Source organism: Culex pipiens, chromosome 2 (assembly GCF_016801865.2).
Source record: "Culex pipiens pallens isolate TS chromosome 2, TS_CPP_V2, whole genome shotgun sequence".
Taxonomy (NCBI): Eukaryota; Metazoa; Arthropoda; class Insecta; order Diptera; family Culicidae; genus Culex; species Culex pipiens.
This window is the reverse complement of record NC_068938.1, coordinates 217,321,494-217,339,554: the sequence shown is the minus strand read 5'-3', so window position 1 is coordinate 217,339,554 and position 18,061 is coordinate 217,321,494. Positions and strand designations below refer to the sequence as shown.

General features: G+C 37.0%; 2 protein-coding genes across 3 annotated transcripts in view; one reads left to right on the top strand and one right to left on the bottom strand.

The window, feature by feature from the left end:
- LOC120432578 (cytochrome b5 reductase 4) overlaps positions 1 to 18,061 on the bottom strand; it is a 98,685-nt gene that overhangs the window by 79,370 nt on the left and 1,254 nt on the right. The window contains exon 1 of one of the 2 annotated variants that reach the window (XM_039597812.2): positions 4,098 to 6,923. The exons of the other annotated variant lie outside the window; for it this stretch is intronic. Coding sequence (XP_039453746.1) covers positions 4,098 to 4,155 — 58 coding nt within the window. The 5' untranslated portion in view covers positions 4,156 to 6,923. Of the gene's footprint in view, positions 1 to 4,097; positions 6,924 to 18,061 lie in introns of those variants that run through there. 2 annotated transcript variants of the gene reach the window in all.
- Positions 33 to 18,028, top strand: LOC120432579 (fatty-acid amide hydrolase 2). Its single transcript, XM_039597814.2, has 6 exons — positions 33 to 190; positions 9,654 to 10,132; positions 15,575 to 15,794; positions 15,930 to 16,062; positions 16,787 to 17,046; positions 17,107 to 18,028. The coding sequence occupies exons 2-6, from the start codon at positions 9,830 to 9,832 to the stop codon at positions 17,892 to 17,894; spliced, it is 1,704 nt and encodes a 567-aa protein (XP_039453748.1). The 5' UTR covers positions 33 to 190; positions 9,654 to 9,829; the 3' UTR covers positions 17,895 to 18,028.

Below are 18,061 nucleotides of genomic sequence, written 5' to 3'. Positions count from 1 at the left end.
CCCCACATTTATTTTTTTGTATTGCCCTTTTTTGTGTTTCATCAAAACAGACACGCCGGACGGCGGCGTGCTGCCCGGTTTCAATCGTTGCGTGTCCGTCGCCGACTTAAGTCGGGTATTGTTGGTGTGGAGTCTGATAAGGCGGAACTTGTTTGGATTGTGCCGGTTTTGTCGCGCAGATTAGCCGGAGGTTTGTAGGAAAAAGTGGTGACCTAGATATCGAGTGTTACATTGATCTCTAGCAAGTGGTTTCCAAAAATAGTAACGATGATGTGGTTTGTCAACAGTCGCAAAAAACAACGACAGCAAAAAAGAGTTGCAGAAAATTGCCCTTAAAACCGGTTTTTGTTTCACCAAAGATGAACTTGAACTCACGAATGACCTTCAAATTATTCCATAAGATTACGAATGTTTCTAGTTCTGCCAACGTGAAAAGTTTTTGAGATGGCTTTCCGTCACAATGGATGATTTCAAGAAAAATTGCAATAATTCGTTGTGTAATGTACCTTGGAAAATACAAGTGAAAAAACGCAATAAAAATCGGTGGTACTTCACGATTGGCTTGATTTATGCTAAATAATTCACACAAAAATGAGCCAACTTGTTGAGTCGAGAAATCCCCGCGAAAAAGAAAGAAAAAATCTTCTAAGTGTGGAAGCAAACATCATTCTCGAACGTCACCTCAATAGCGCGCCAGAGAGAGACTCGAGTTCTAGAACGACGGAAAGACCTTGAAAAGCCGCTCTTCTAAAGCTGTAAAAAGGGACGGGACGGGTGGGCGGAGAGCTTTGAATAGGGGAGGGCGGGGCTCGGTTATTACATGATGATTGACTGGAACAAACAAACGACAGCGCGCAGGCTGAAGTGGGTGTGGGAGTGTGAGTGAGTGTTTGTGCAACGAAATGGGGCGATAGACTGGCAGCACTGGCTGATATGAGTCATTCTGCTGTTGACTGGGGCGTTCAGGAGTATGTGTTTTGTTAGGACGACAGTCAGTGGACGGACATATCAACTGTAGACGATGTGATATGAATGTAATAGGATTAGTAGCACGCGGCGGTGCACTTAAGGTGTCATACAAGAATGACAGATTGACAAATAAAGATATTGGCTAAGCAGAACAAGATGATCTGCTTTTGAATTTTTGAAATATTAAAAAACTGAACAATTCGTTTTGTGAACTGTTATCTTCATTTTTTTATTAATTGTGAAAAATATTGTGAGCTGAATGAATTCAGTCCAAACTTGATTATCCGAAGCTTCAATCATCCGAAGTTTTGATTATTCTACTTTTTTTTTTTTTATAACTACGCATAATGAAATCACAAAAAAAATATGTTTTTATGTTCATATTTTAAACATCCAATTTGACTTCAAGGGAAGTCAAATTGATTTTTAAGAATAAAAAAACTAACTTAATCAATGTGCTATGTGGTTCGTGCCTACAGTCATGCCTCAGTTTAGAACCGCATATGGGGGATGCAAAACCGAGGCGTGTATAATTGAGGCACAGAGCTTATCGGATTTTGGCTACATTGCACAGTGGGCGAAATGGAACCCAAAATCGGACTTAATTGAACGCTGCTGGTTCCCTGATATGAAAATAGTGTTTCTTATGTAAAAAAATCCGGGAAATCGATTGGTGATGATTTCATCCACCGCACGGCAAAGGGTCCATTTTGCCCCAATTCCCCATTTTTACATTTTTTCTTGAAAATCGGTCTGTATTTAGAGCGGAGGCTTTATGCGGCCATCCAAAATGCACTTAACTTATGTGAAAATGTCCCAGGAAACCAGTAAAAATAACCACTTGCACCGCAAAAACTATCTAGGGTCCATATTACCCCAATTCCGCTATAAAAGCATTTTTGGCCGTTTTCAAATAATAGGTCAGATTTTAAAAATCTGAAAATATTTTTATCGTAAAGATCAGACAATTTCACATAAGAATGACGATTTGCACTTGATTGTTTAACACATTTATGTTGATAAAAATAAAAATTATGTAAAAGGCAGTTTATTCTGCGTTTGGGAAAATAGGCCCAAAACTGATTCTTCAATCTTTTTATTTAGTTTAATTTCTATATCAACATAAATGTGTCAAACAATCAAGTGCAAATCGTCATTCTTGTGTAAAATTGTCTGATCTTTACTATAAAAATATTTTCAAATTTTTAAAATCTGACATATTATTTGAAAACGGCCAAAAATGCTTTTATAGCGGAATTGGGGTTAAATGGACCCTAGATGATTTTTACGGTGCAAGTGGTTATTTTTACTGGTTTCCTGGGACATTTTCACATAAGTTAAGTGCATTTTGGATGGCCGCGTAAAGCCTCCGCTCTAAATACAGACCGAATTGGAGCAAAATGGACCCTTTGCCGTTTCGTGCGGTGGATGAAATCATCACCAATCGATTTCCTGGATTTTTTAACATAAGAAACACTATTTTTCATACCAGGGAACCAGCCGCGTTCAATTAAGTCTAATTTTGGGTTCCATTTCGCCCACTATGCATTGGCTTTAATCCTATCAAAAATCATCATTAAAAATTATAGTGTTTTGGAGTCTAGATGATGTCAGATATCGCAATTATGATGAAATGAAATTTTTCACAAAATTTATTTTGAAAATGCAATGTTCACAAAACTACGTATTTTCGAAAAAAAAATCTGAAAATTTATGTTTTTTACAATATGGGTATCAAATGACCGGAGTTTTGTCATACATTTCGATAGCAATAATATTTTTTTGCGAAATACTCAAAATTTTCAAAAAACTAAATCTTTAAAAAAATCCTAAAATTTGTTTTTTTTTTCAAAATGGGTATAAATGATTGAGAATTCATCAAACAATTCGCTAGATTTTTTTTTGAAAATACTCAAAACTTCTGTTTATGTTATATGGGTAACATATAATCGGATTTTTGTTTGTAAAAACTTAAATATAGCTTTTTTTTTGAAAATACGTAGTTTTGTGAAAATTTAGAGTGTCAATTTGTGTTATTACTTTTGAAATGTATAAAAAAATACCCGATCATTTGATACCCAGTGTTAAAAAACCTGAATTTTTAGTATTATTTCGAAAAAACGTGTTTTTTTGCAAAAATCTCGATCATTGATCCCACGTTGTAAAAATATTAAAAATATTTTTTTTCGAAAATATGTAGTCTTGTGAAAGTTTTGAGTATTTTTCAAAAAATATTATTACCAACGACATTTTTGAAAAAATCCCGATCATTTGATACCCATATTGTAAAAAACAGAAATTTTGAGTTTTTTTTCCAGAAAATACGTAGTTTTGTGAAAATGTGGGGTGGAAATTTAACATTATTGGCAGAGCAAAACTGAGGCGTGCAAAACCGGGGCATGACTGTGACTCATTGCTGAATTACTTTCACAAATAATCCGGAAATAATTGACTCTTGGGCTTTCAAATGAGAACGAATTTGACGAACGATTTGATGCCTCCAATGTTTTTCTACTTTATTTCTGACTTTTTTTTTGTTGAAAAAAGCCAAATTTTAAATTATTGGCTACACTGTAAAATTAATTAGGAAAAGCAAATTCTGAACACGAGTTTTGTCCAAAACGTGTGCGAATTCCGTTGTTGCGTTTAAAGCGGAATTCTTATACGATTTGAATACGAATTCTGTTCTGTTCTGTTCTGTTCTGTTTGCATTGAACTGACTAGGATCTTGTGTCACAGTTAAAAAACACATTTTTAGTAAGAAACAAAAAATCTTTTGTAACTGGTTATTTCTTGTGATAAAGTAAAGGTAAAGTGAAATTTGGCTTTGTTTTGTATAAAACGCATTTTAAAGCTCATAACCTTAGTCAAGGTTGCCAGATCTTCGCTTTTTTTCGTACCTTTAGAATACTGTAATTTTAGTTTTTCATCAAAAAACCACCATGCTATTTAAATTAACAACACATAATTTTTTATTTGTTTTTGTTTTTTAATTGACTAGGATTGACTAAATTTGAAACAAACAAAAATCATTTAACCCTCACCACTACCATGTTAACGCTTATCACTCAACAGTCAACCACTAAACCTTTTCAGCCTCGCGATTTGATTAGCGCACAACATGTTACCTTGAGCTTCGGTGACCGCTTGGTTACTTTTTCGAAACAAACTGCCAAAGCAGAACATTTTTTGAGCGATTGGACTGTGCGCTTGAATTGAGTTTACCTTTAAGATTAAGCATATGATTCCAGAGGGGTTGGAACAAACACATACCTATACCGGCGTAAGGCATAAACGTTATTTTGTCTAGCAGTCTGTGTGTTCACGACGACGCTTAAAAATGATGTCACCCCGCGATATTATTCAACGGGGAGATGATTTGATATGATAACAATAAAAAAAGGGGAGAGTTGGGTTATTGCGGGGCATTATTATCATTTTCTTCTTCTCAAAAATAGGTGTTTTAAACTTGTTGGGTATTATTTAAAATGTTGAAAAGAAGTCATTTTTTTTTGAAAAAAAGGCCCGAAATAGTATTACAGTTATGGTTATGCTAGGTTTCCGTTTTCTCTTCGATGACTTGCACATTTTTTGAAAGAAAAGTGACTCGATTTTCCCCACACCTTTGCGTGCTCAAGTGTTCGTTTTTGGCTGAAGCTCTTACACATTCAAAGGATTCCACTTCCTTTAACCATTCCAAACTAGAACGAGCTTTGCCAAGCTACAGAAACCAGTCTTGGCTTTGCGTTGATTACTGAATTAATATTTATAAAGCGAAATGAATTCAACGATTCGGTGCCATATGAAGTGTAAGTTGTGAGTGTGTGTATGTATAACAAAGCACCCTTCCCTAACCGGCACAAATGCGTTGCAATGTAGTGTAAGTGCACCAGAAGGTGCTTTCTAGTGCTATAAATAGCTTTTACACCCCCACAGCAACATTGCAGTTGATACCCGTTTTCACTATTTACTCAAAGTGCTTGTCTATAGAGTTATGCTTCAGGCGAATTTGCTTGTATGGTTTTGCGGTTGAAAGTATTACCTAACATTTGTTTACTTTCTATGTTGGAAAAAAAATGAAAAAAAACAGTTACTGGACATATTTCTTATCCTGAGTGAATCATTAAAAAACACTTTTTATGATTTACAAATTACATCATAAATCCATCCCATCCCGCATCATAACAACGTACAATCCAGGGGTTTAAAGTTCGCTCAATCGAGCTTGAACAGATATTTTCCGAGAAATGTTACTCATTTATACAACTTGAAACACGGCGCAGCTGGAAAACCACACAAAACAAGTCATTTCCACTGAAACGTAGTGTGATATGCAAATTGTCTCAGACAATTCCACGGAGGAGGTGTGTATTCAATTTCGCAACCGTCTGAAACAGAACAAAGATTTGTCATCGGTACAAAGATCTCGCTCGCTTAAATGCAGGTCAGCAGTGCATTAAACTTCAGTTTGACAGTTGTTAAATCATCATGACATCATCATGAACTTTTGCGGTGTTTTTAAACTGTTTCATTCATTTGAAATTTTATCTTAGACACAATATCAACATTTAACAGCTGCGGTGTAATTATATACGAGCAAAGTGTTCAACTTTGCGTGAATAATCTTATCTCGTTTCGCATCGGGATTGGTACCCTAGGCGTAGCGATTAGTTTATTTTTGCCGGAACCGCGACCGATAAGTGAGCGATACCAGGGGATAATTGCACCTTGTAACCTTTCAAATGATTAATTTGGTGAACCTTCAACCCTCACTGTATGTTATTTATTTGAAAAAAAAAATAAATAAATAGGTTGAAATACTATAATTTGCTGTCATATTTGCATGCAACCTATCATTTACATAAAAAAATATCTACTGAATATCCGATGGAAAAGATAAACATTTTGTTCCCTATACAGCTTATCATTTTAAAAGCCAAATCTTGTGTTTTTAAAGGTCCAATAAACATTTTTTTTATTTATTGCATGTTGGGTATTTTTGCAACCACCTTAAGTCAGGGGTTCTCTGCCAAAAATAACTGAACGAAATGTAATAACTTCTTACATTTTCTTCCATTCTCGAGCGAGGCCTAATTTTCCCTACCAAGAATAACAGAATGGAAAATTAATATCTTTCAATACAAATGCTGAAAAGTTCCACTTTTCAGCACTGACATGGGTAGAACTTTTCAGCAATACTAGTTCAATTTCAATTTCAATTTGTTGTCCCTTAGCTACGGCAAAGATCGAGGGGGAGCATTAAAAAATAAACCCAGAATTTCTAATTTCAATCCTAATAATAAAATAAATTGATTTATAAAAATATTGTTTTCCCAAAAAATTACATCTTTTTAACGATCTATGGATTCAAAATTTGTAATTAGATTATAAAGCTTTTATTTAAATTAAGCTGCATAAATAAACGTTATGCGATCCAATCTAAAGTTTCTACAATCGATTTTACAAGTTGAAGAAAATTTTGGAGTAATTTTGGGGTGGGGGACATTTAAATATTTAAAATAACTCGGTAAAAAAAATTTTTAACCATTCTGAAAATTTCTGAAAAGTTGGCATTTGATGTTCATTAAAACATATCAGAAAATGAATAAAAAATTAAAAATAGTGTTTTTTTGCAAATCAAGTTTGTGACAAAAAGTGAAATAAAAAATCACCATTTTTTTAACCGTGTATCATTTTTTTCAGTGTAGTCTCTTTCCATACCTAAGCAATTCTCTGAGATTTCGATCATTCGATTTTTTTTTGTATTTTTTAATCCAGCTAAAACTTTTTTGGTGCCTTCGGTATGCCCAAAGAAGCCATTTTGCATCATTAGTTTGTCCATATAATTTTCCATACAAATTTGGCAGCTGTCCATACAAAAATGATATGTGAAAATTCAAAAATCTGTATCTTTTGAAGGAATTTTTTGATCGATTTGGTGTCTTCGGCAAAGTTGTAGGTATGGATATGGACTACACTGAAAAAAAATTATACACGGTAAAAAAAATTTGATGATTTTTTTATTTAAATTTTTGTCACTAAAACTTGATTTAAAAAAAACACTATTTTTAATTTTTTTTATTTTTTGATATGTTTTAGAGGACATAAAATGCCAACTTTTCAGAAATTTCCAGAATGGGCAAAAAATCTTTGACCGAGTTATGATTTTTTGAATCAATACAGATTTTTTCAAAAAATCGAAATATTGGTCGCAAAAATTTTTCAACTTCATTTTTCGATGGAAAATCGAATTTGCAATCAAAAAGTGCTTTAGTGAATTTTTGATAAAGTGCACCGTTTTCAAGTTATAACCATTTTTAGGTAACTTTTTTGAAAATAGTCGCAGTTTTTCATTTTATAAAAATAGTGCCCATGTTTGCACACCTTTCAATATTACGCCCATTTGAAATGTTAGTCTTGATTTTAAATTTTTGAAAATATTTTTTTCGAAAAGATCGGAAAATTTCACGAATGTTTCATGTTTTAACATTGTAAATCGGACCTACACCCAACTGGCAGTCGCATGATTGTGATGCATGGCGGCATGAAAGTATATCAGAATCTGCATGAAATCTGTCCTCATGCATTTTTTGCGATATAGGAGTATGACATTTTTGCCCGTTACCGACAATTATCGACGTTACCGACGGCTTTTTGGTTGTATTTCACAAAAAAAAAAAAACACTTAGCAGAACGAGGATTGAACCACCAACTTCTTGGTTATTGATCCGACACGCTACCACCGCGCCATGGACGCTTGATGAAAGTGAGTGAAAGAGCACCAACATATGCCTCTCTTTGGAGTGTTGCTCGGGGACGGGCCAGCATTATATGTGTTGGTGAGAACTGCAGATCGCTGAGATTTTTACACGCGGGCAAAAATGATCTACGGGCTTGCTGCAAAAAATGTTCTAAAATGTGACATTTTCTGCAACAAATCCAATGTTGCAGATTTTGAGATATATTTTTCCTTTGGGTGTATAGTTGCTGAAATATCGACATTAGAAAATGGTGAGTTGTTTGGGTGAGACTTAGAAAACATCAATTTTCCTGTTTTTTAACCTTTGCATGGCAATATCTCAGCAACTATGAATTTTCTCAGCTTTTCAAAAATATTTTTTTCAATAGTGGGCAAACATGGGCACTATTTTTAAAAAATGAAAAACTGCGACTATTTTCAAAAAAGTTACCAAAAAATGGCTATAACTTGAAAACGGTGCACTTAATCAAAAATTCACTAAAGTACTTTTTGATTGCAAATTCGATTTTACATCGAAAAATGAAGTTGAAAAATTTTTGCGACCAATATTTCGATTTTTTAAAAAAATCTGTATTGATTCAAAAAATCATAACTCGGTCAAAGATTTTTTGCCCATTCTGGAAATTTCTGAAAAGTTGGCATTTTATGTCCTCTAAAACATATCAAAAAATAAAAAAAATAAAAATAGTGTTTTTTTGCAAATCAAGTTTTAGTGACAAAAAGTTAAATAAAAAAATCACCAAATTTTTTTTACCGTGTATAATTTTTTTTCAGTGTAGTCCATATCCATACCTACAACTTTGCCGAAGACACCAAATCGATCAAAAAATTCCTTCAAAAGATACAGATTTTTGAATTTTCACATATCATTTTTGTATGGACAGCTGCCAAATTTGTTTGGAAAATTATATGGACAAACTAATGATGCAAAATGGCTTCTTTGGGCATACCGAAGGCACCAAAAAAGTTTCAGCCGGATTAAAAAAATACAAAAATTAAAATTAAAGAAAAAAGACCGATTCCGTAGAGAACTGCTCGTTTACATTTTTACAATTAAAATGTTGTTTGAAGTTTAGTTTATTTAACAGATTTCTGTTTGAGCGATGTGAACTCATTATAAATCGTAATAAAATTCGACTATAAAAAAAAAACATTTTTTTCTTCTTACATATGTTGAACAGTATATAACATTTGTCATTAATTGAAGAAATTTACCAAAATTCGTTAAGAAATTTTGAATCACTCTTAAAATTTTAACAAACCCTATTATTATTTCAAACGCACACTTAAGGGTTAGTAGCGTGTGCGGGTGCATCCAAGCAAATCAAACGCGCAAAGTCTTCTACACTCTGTCGCATCGAGTTCCACCGCAGACGGGGAATAAAAAACCCACACAACAACGCCTTAAAACATGCATTACAGTCGGTACTTTGTCCACATGTGCGAGACTTGGAAATAAAAAAAAGATAACCGGTAATTTCCTCGCAAAATAATTACCATTTTGATTGTATACAACAACACTAGCGAGCGTGCTCGTGTAAACACACTCACTCTTTTAAACCAAACCATCACAGTTGGGCTGACGAACGAATCGGTGATGTACTATTTGTTATTTTCTACACTCTTTCTAGTCGGCGGAGGCGGCGGCGAGAGTGTTTACATAGTAGAGACATTACTTATGTTGCTAATTAGTGCTTTGGCCAAAACACGTTGTCGAGTGTGACCTGGCAGTGTTGCCAGCGTGACCTGTTTCAATTTCTTCCAGCAAAAAAGAAAAAAAAAAAATGCAAAAGAAAAGGTCAATGGCTTGCGAAATTCGTACAACAAGTGGTGACGAAACGTCCCACCGCTAGTCGGAGCGACTAAAGTACAAAAGTGTGATTTCATTTATTTATACATTTTCCCCGTTTTTTTCTTTTAACAGTCGACAACCAGACTCAAACTAGTCATTGTGTCCAGCGAGGCGGGAATTGCCTCAAAAAGTACCGTGGCCAGTTGAGGGTTATCGAAGGCGAGTATAAGCAACTCTGGAACACACTAGAGAAACCGCCTTAGTAGTGAGCTAACCGGCGTCGAGAGAGGTGGTGGTGTAGTGTCTCGATGAGATTACGCGAACGGATCAAGTCGAGAGCGAAATCAGTGCTTAGAAGTTTGCATGCGTGTAGCTCGTCGGACGGAGCAGCCAAGATGGACCAGGACCAGAAGAACACTTTTGTGGACAAACGGAAGCCCCAGCCGTTGCTGGCGACGGCACTGAACGTGGCGCACAAGTTTCTGGTGCTGATTACGCGGTGGTTCCTGCGCACAATCTACGGCGAGCATGGCCAGAAGGTGCCGCCGATTCGGAATCTGATCCTGATGGAGTCGGCAACGTCGCTGGCGACCAAGATTCGCACCAAGAAGGTAAGCATTTTGAAGGGCTTATCGTATGCGGTTAATTGAAGCGATGACCGACCAAGTGGATGATGAGGGACGATGATTGACACAATCGCGAGTCCGGACTTTGTGTCGATATCGCACAAATGAAAGCTCTCTGTTGAAGCGGCGTGGCGCCGGACAATCGCACCGAGGGTATCGCATTAGCGTTTATGATGTGGTCTAGTGCATTCGAGAGTTGCACTGAAAAGCGCAAGTTTTTTTTTTATGATGGCAAGAAGAGCAAATGAAAGTCAATTAGTTATAATTGAAGCAATGCTGACGTTTCGGTCTTGAAAAAATCAAATTTTCACATATAACTGTTCGTGAATGGAAATATACCAAGTAAAAACTTTATCATTACAAACCCTAATGGATTATTTATATCCAGAACAGTTGTATACATGCAAATGACTCATCAGTGTGAATTGAATTCAAGCTAAAACTAGTTTTTCTTTATTGCTGTCGTAGATCTCCAACAGGACTATCAACCCTTGTGGAATATTTTAAAAATTGTGGTCAGATAAACTGCTTATCAATGTATAGCAACACAATCGAAACGTGTAATCGCATTTTTTCATCAACTAAGGGATACGTAATAGTAACGGCAACGTAAATATAAGTTGTCAGGCTGTGGAAATAGTTTGCAAAAAGATTTAAAGCTAAGATGCACTTAAAAAAACTTGAATACATGAGTTGATTGATTGATTTTCCATGTTGATTTTGATGCTTTGATTATTCCAAGAATAAGATTGTTCCAAGTATAAGAACGAAATAAACTTCTTTTTTTATTTATTTGTCTGATATTAAAATAACATAGTAAGCAAGATAACTAATTGTGAAAAACTTTTTTTAACACACTTTTCAATGAAATTGTATTGCAATAAATAAAACAACAAAAACCGAACAGAAAACTGTGATCAAATTAACACAGTGATAAAAATATATAGATATTTAATATTTTCAGATAGTGAGGTTGTTTCCTTTATTTATGACAACTTTTACCTTCTTGTTCATTCGCTTATTTTTAAATGAAATTTTCTATAAACTGCACTAATAAAATTTTCAGGAATTTAGATTTCTGTAAATTTAACTGAATTCTGTAATGTTTTTTAGCCATATAAGTTGACAATTCAGGAGATACGTCAACTGGGGCGAATTGGGACACATGGGGCGAATTGGGACAGCAGTTTTAACCATGTTAGAGCACAATATTTTGATTTTTCTGGTTCGTTTCGGATAGAACAGACTCAGACCAACAAAATGCGCACATCCATTTCCAAATTTAAAACCTTTAAGTGCTCTTACAACTACTGTCCCTATTCAGACTGTAGTCCCGATTCGACCCGGATGACGGTACACTGAATGCAAATGTTTGCTCTATAAAATAATATCTAATTCTGGCAAATTTTCCAAAATGTTTTTTAAAATATTAGCATTAGCATTAGCATTTGTAGGACGCCCCACCACCGGAAGGCTCCACAACGCTTATCCCACTGTTTGGTGTGGTTGTATTAGACCCTCATCCGGAACAATAATCCAACATGGGAGATACCATGTCTTCATCTTTTGATGAGTGTGTAATACTACCCAGGGCATAAGGGGGTCCAGGCCGGGTCCAAGCTATCCTCAGGGATGGGAAGGATCGTTAGTAAACACCTATCTAAAGTGCGCAAGGACCCCTACGTCACCTTAGTGGTAAAGATGTTTGTAGGGAGGTTTTGGACTCAATGTTAGTTGGAGAGGTAGAACCCTAGGATACACCTCGAAAGGCGTTGCGGGTTGGTTGTAACAGTATTCCTAATTCCAGTCTATGCTCACCAAGTCGCCATGGCCTAGTGGTTAGCATTTTTGCTTACCAATCCAAAGGACGGGGGTTCGAACCCCGCCTCCAGCGACTATGATTTTTCGTACATATTCAGCATTTCAAGTATTTCTATGTCCTTAACTTTCTCGATGGGAGCAGATGGGATGTTTTTTAAAATATGTGATAGAAAAGAGCAAACTATATCAACCCTACTGATTATTTTCAATTTTTTTAAAATTCTCTGTGAACATCTTTTTTGTCCAGTTTGGACACTGTACAAGGTTGATGGGAAAGAAGGGCAAATAAATAAGCAGAAATTAAAATATTGGTCTAAATATTCTTATTACCAATGCACAGTCAAAGGTGTTTCAAACGTAATCGCACAATGATTAGTTTCACCTGGGTGCAGAATAGTTGTCCGCAAAGCGGCCTCAATTTAGAACTGTCAAAGCGGAACCAATTTACTGTTCGCAAAATATTACCAAGGAGTGGCAAGTATTGTGATCGATCTATAATTTATTTTGTCAGGAATAAAAAAAGTCGATGGCGTCGATCTATTAAGATATTCGAAGTCAAAACATCTTAAGAAGAGGGTTGAAATCGAGATTAGCATGATTCGTTGCTAATATTTCAAAATCGCTATGTCACACGCAAAACCTATGTTTATGACGCTTTTTGAAATGTTAGCGACGAATTATCAATAACTATGAATGGTACCTGCCAAATAATATTGAATAATCTTACTCCGATATTATCACTGCACATCAAAGATACATAATCTCGGAACTTCAATTCGGTTGCTCTTCTGATCCACGAAATTCCACACAATTTTTCATCACGTAGAAAACAAAAAAGGCCTCTTTTGGCCACCCATCGTTTAGTATACGAAGAAAAAAGTGGGATGCACTTAATTTTTCATCGAAAACATCAACATCAACTGGTTTAAAATGTTTCAAAACAATTCACTTCAGCAACAAAAAATATGTCACGCTTGAGCTTGAACATAACCATCTACTTTGTTTATGTTCACAGCTGTAGTGCTGTTTTATTAGTGGGGAGCAGTGGGGAGCTTTCAAAAATCACGTTACGCATTCTGTCTTTTCAGCACCCAGAGTTTCACATAACATGAAAATGACAATTTTTTCTTCTGTAATTCTGTAATTTCGGAATACATTCGTCCGGCTTCAGCTGAAGATTCATGCTGTCCCATGTTGCATGTTCGAGTGTAGACCTACGGAAAACCTTGCCGCGAGGAGAGGTGAGTGAACCTGTACACGAGCCACCTACGACATAATTCCTCGGGCGGCCCAGGTCAACTCGAAGTTACCCCAGGCACCCCCAGTGCAGGACACATTGGGGGTAGAAAGCGGATAGAATAAGCAAAACATCAAAGCAGAGCGCGAGCCATACTTTTAAAGTGGTATCTGCAAAGAAATTTGTATTAACAAAATGGTCAAAAATAAAAAGGCGATACTAATTAATACTTCCCTGTGACCTTGGAGGTCTCTCGGTTGGACATATAGCCGTGGACACCAAGCTTGGTAGCAATCCTCGTCAGTCGGTGTGGTATTGATCACAGCTGGTGTTATCCTGTGGCTGCGTAGCAAGTCAGATGCTCGCTCATTCAGTTTGAAACGAAAAGAACAAAAGAGAACACAAGAAAACATTAGATTCTGATAGTGAGTTTCAACTCAGCTGTAAAGTGTAATATCATATTAAATATAAATAATTATAATAATAATTTCACTTCATGATTCTTTATAGACACTTTATTTATTTTGCTTTCACTATCACTTTCACTATTTCTTCGGGTCGTCTAATTTTCGTCATGCTCCCGTACTTGAAGAGTTCCGCATAACTAATCATTGCTGGTTAGAAGTTTCATGTCGAACATGTTACAAACTAACACAACAGTGACACAGAAACAGAACTTCACAAGCACGGACATTTTTACACGACCTCCCAGTGAATTAATACCGAGCTTTAACTATTTTCATACTACTATTACCTAAAATGTCCAAAGCAGCTCAGTAAAACTCACTGGGAGCGTTCCACAATTTAGCCCCATCCGGGGGGAGCTTATCCCTTTGTACCCTCGTGTTTGTTTCCTTTGATCAGTAGTCTAGGTAGTCCAACAATGTTCAGCACAAGTTTGAATCGAAAGCAATTGCTTCAACAGCTGAACGGATCAAACTATTGCTTCCCTTGCTGAACTAACTATGCTACTGTTACTAAGGAAACAAAAGGATAAAACATCATGATTTGATGTTCTAACAGGTACGTTCAACTAGCCAGCTGCGAGACCCATCAGCCCGGCCGGGAACCAGTCCATATCTGTCGAGTACAGCATACGGTGTGGTTCACAAAATATCAAATACAGTGAACACAACACTAATGCCATACATATGGACTGGCGAGATGGAAGCACGTGGACACCTCCCCCCATGAAAATGACATTTTTTTCTTAAGGCAATAAGGCCATTGCATTTTTTTCAAAATTATGAACTTCCCCCGCCTTCAAAAAATCCCCAACAAATTAAAGGGAGAAAAAAAAAAGATTATTGATGATGATTTTCATTTTTATTGCAAAAACTTGATTGTAAACGCTTTAAAATGCATTTTTTAACTTATAGTTTTGTTTTGTTAATTTTATTTTAATCAAACAAAGGAGGGAGGGGGGGGGGGGGACCGTAGATCGGAAAAGACATTAAACACCTTAACATGTTTTTTTTCATAAGTTTATTGTTATTTTTTTTTGCAAATTTTTGGTAGTAGCATAATTGTAATACTGTATAAACACTTTGTGATACTTTTTGCACGAAAATTTTGATAAATGGGCTTGGCATTCAGTTTATTTTTATTTCTTGAATGTAGTTTCATGACGGAATTGCCAAAAAACACTCATTTTAATGCTTTTGATGTTTTCAATTTTTTTTTTGAATATCGTACAATCTGATTTTCTTTAAAGAATAGAGTGAATCTTATTTTTGTTTAGTTTTTGATAATGATCTTGAAAAGCAATAACAAGGGTTCTAGTCTTTATTACCTTGAGTTTAGCCTGCTTTAAAGTTCTACAAACACCTGAATATTGTAAACTGGACCATATTGCAGAAGCTATACGATTTTTTCCCAGAAGTCAGGAGAATTTAAATCTTTGTCTCTTAACACTAACATTGGAACATTCTTTCAAAAATCACATACTTAATTGGTATATGTAAATGAAACGAAACGTGATTTATGGGTTGCCCCTTATTTAAATTTCTTGGTTTACGTTCAAATTGAAATTAAAACACAAAATTAATATTATATTTAAAAAATATACTTTTAGAAATTTTATTCAATTTAAATTGTAACGTCACATTGGGAAAAAGATGAAAATAGTGTTGCAAGTTCACCCAAAAACATGAATTTAGAAAATTTAATGCTATTTTCAAAAACGTGATAATAATGGCTCATGATCCTTAGTAACCATGGGCATTCGAGAATTAATGATAATAATAATATCTCCCCTTATCACTCAATAAGGTCACCAAATTACACTTTTACTGCTCGGACTAATTTGCGTAATGGGAATCGATTTGCTCGAGTAATAACTCCTAATTTTCCCCTCTCTCTCCCCCCAGCTAACCAGCGTCGAAGTGATGGAGGCGTTCATCGAGCGCGGCAAGGAGGTAAACCCCCAGCTGAACTGCATCGTCGACCAGTGCTACGAGTCGGCCCTAAAGGACGCGGCCAAGGCGGACGCGCTGGTCGCCTCGGGGACGCTCACCGAGGAGCAGCTGGCCACGGAGAAGCCCTTCCTGGGCGTGCCCATCTCGACCAAAGACTGCATTAGGGTTAAGGGTTAGTAGAATGGTTTTTTTTTCTGTATAAATCTGGACTGTTAAGGGTTAAACCTGAACCGAGTGCATTCCAAGCCAAACGTCATGGGGTCGTTAATCACGGTACTTGATGGTTTGTTATTGTTTTATTTTTAAGATCTGTTGCACACCGCCGGAATCTGGAAGCGGCGTGCGATCCGAGGCGAGAAAGATGCGCGCGCTATGGAACTCATGCGGAAGGCCGGCGCAATTCCGTTCGCGCTGACCAACGTGTCCGAGTGCTGCATGTGGTGAGTGAATTGGAGTAGATTTAACGTAAAATTTGATATTTCAAAATTATTTGATTTATGAGAAAAAGTTAGAAAATAAGATAAAGCTTATTAGTAGTTAATATGAACAATTCATGATAGCATGGGAAAAGTTTATTCAATTGAATTTGAAGGTAAACAACATGTAAAATACTTAATTGCTAAGTGTTTTTTAAAGTTTGTTTAGATTCGTTTCGATTACAAATCTATACATTTGTGATACCTCAGTAATGATAATAAACATTGAAAATCTATTCGGAATTAGAATTCAATCTTAGCTTTTATTTTTGGACTTGTTTGTTAATGTAAAAAACTCGTAGAAATAAAATAAATACGCAAGGTCGAGAAGGTTTACAACTCCAATCTTGAAAAGATGGACGATATACGGCTGTCGACCAGAGTTCAAGCATTTTCCTTCAGTTATAATCTAATCAGGCCGTGGATACGGTAGAAATCTAGGAGTGTATATCGTTTTATTGATTTTATTTATAAGCGCCTGGAATGTGTGGGGGTTGTGCATAACAAATTTAAAGTGTGTAGAGTAGATTTCCCTTTTTGGGTCTATAATAACGTATTTCAGGTCTTTTCACGATTTTGAATGTTGGAAAAAAATGTATAACATCTTTCGAGCTATTAATAGAACTATTAGCGACATTGAAATACTTGAATACTTCTTAAAATTGAGACATTTCACCTTCCTTTCCAGGTGGGAAAGCGTCAACACGATCCACGGCCGGTCGTGCAATCCGTACGACACGAACCGCATCGTGGGCGGTTCGAGCGGGGGCGAGGGCGCCATCCAGGCCGCCGCCGCCTCTCCCTTTGGGCTGGGCTCGGACATTGGCGGGTCGATTCGTATGCCGGCGTTCTTCAACGGAATCTTTGGCCACAAACCGTCGCGCAATATCGTGTCGAACGACGGACAGTATCCGGAAGCGGTCAGCGAGGAGCAGGACATGTTTTTGGGTGAGGATTTTTAATTTGATGAGTTTTTTGAGAATTTTAAAATTGATGTGACTTTTTCAGGAATTGGTCCAATGTGTCGTTACGCTACCGACTTGAAGCCCATGCTGAAGATCATCACGGACGAGAAGGCAAAAATGCTTCGATTGGACGATCCAGTTGACCTGAAGCAGATTAAATTCTTCTACCAGCTGAACGACGGTGGTGGCAGTCTGGTGTCCCCGGTAGACCATGACATCCGGGACGCGATCGAGAAGGCCATGGCGCACTTCCGGACCACGGTTAAGGCGGACGTCCGTAAGGTATATCTGGACAAAATGAGAAAGTCCGCACCGATCTGGTTCGGCAACATGAAGCACAAGGAGGAGCTCGCTTTCGAGCAACAGCTAGACAACTTGGAGGGACGCATCAACCCGTACACGGAACTGCTCAAGTGGTTCGTCGGACAGTCGAATCACACCTTTGTGGGTATCATGACCGCCATTACGGAGCGGGGTGGAGTTCAGTACGGGACGGATTTGTACCACGCGATGGTCCGACAGCGGGACGAGCTGCTGGTCGAGTTCAAGGCGATGCTCGGGGATAACGGAGTGTTTATCTACCCGACACATCCGACGGTGGCGCCGTACCACAACGAGCCGATCGTGAGGGCGCTGAACTTCAGCTATACCGCTATAATCAATGTTTTGGGACTGCCGTCAACGGCGGTTCCGTTGGGGCTGGGCCGGGAAGGGCTGCCGATTGGATTGCAGGTCGTTGGTAACATCAACCAGGACCGACTCTGTTTGGCCGTAGCGTGTGAGCTGGAGCGCGCCTTCGGAGGTTGGGTAGCGCCGGAAGTATTGGCTTGAAGGGATAGTTGCAGCGGAAACAAACAATCGAACTATAATATTGCCTCTGTGTGTAGTCAGAACAGCATTTGAATACTACATATATTTGTTATCGTGACGTATTTTAAGAAATATACATGGTTTTTAGACGTTTAGGAATCGTTGTTTGATGTTGTACGAAAGAAAAC

What these genes read in the sequence shown, in the direction of transcription:
- LOC120432579 (XM_039597814.2), top strand. Translation starts at nt 9,830, where the DNA reads ATGAGATTACGCGAACGGATCAAGTCGAGAGCGAAATCAGTGCTTAGA. An exon ending in GTGTCCGAGTGCTGCATGTG is followed by an intron (nt 16,063 to 16,786) that starts GTGAGTGAATTG and finishes CTTCCTTTCCAG; the next exon opens with GTGGGAAAGCGTCAACACGA. An exon ending in GGAGCAGGACATGTTTTTGG is followed by an intron (nt 17,047 to 17,106) that starts GTGAGGATTTTT and finishes TGACTTTTTCAG; the next exon opens with GAATTGGTCCAATGTGTCGT.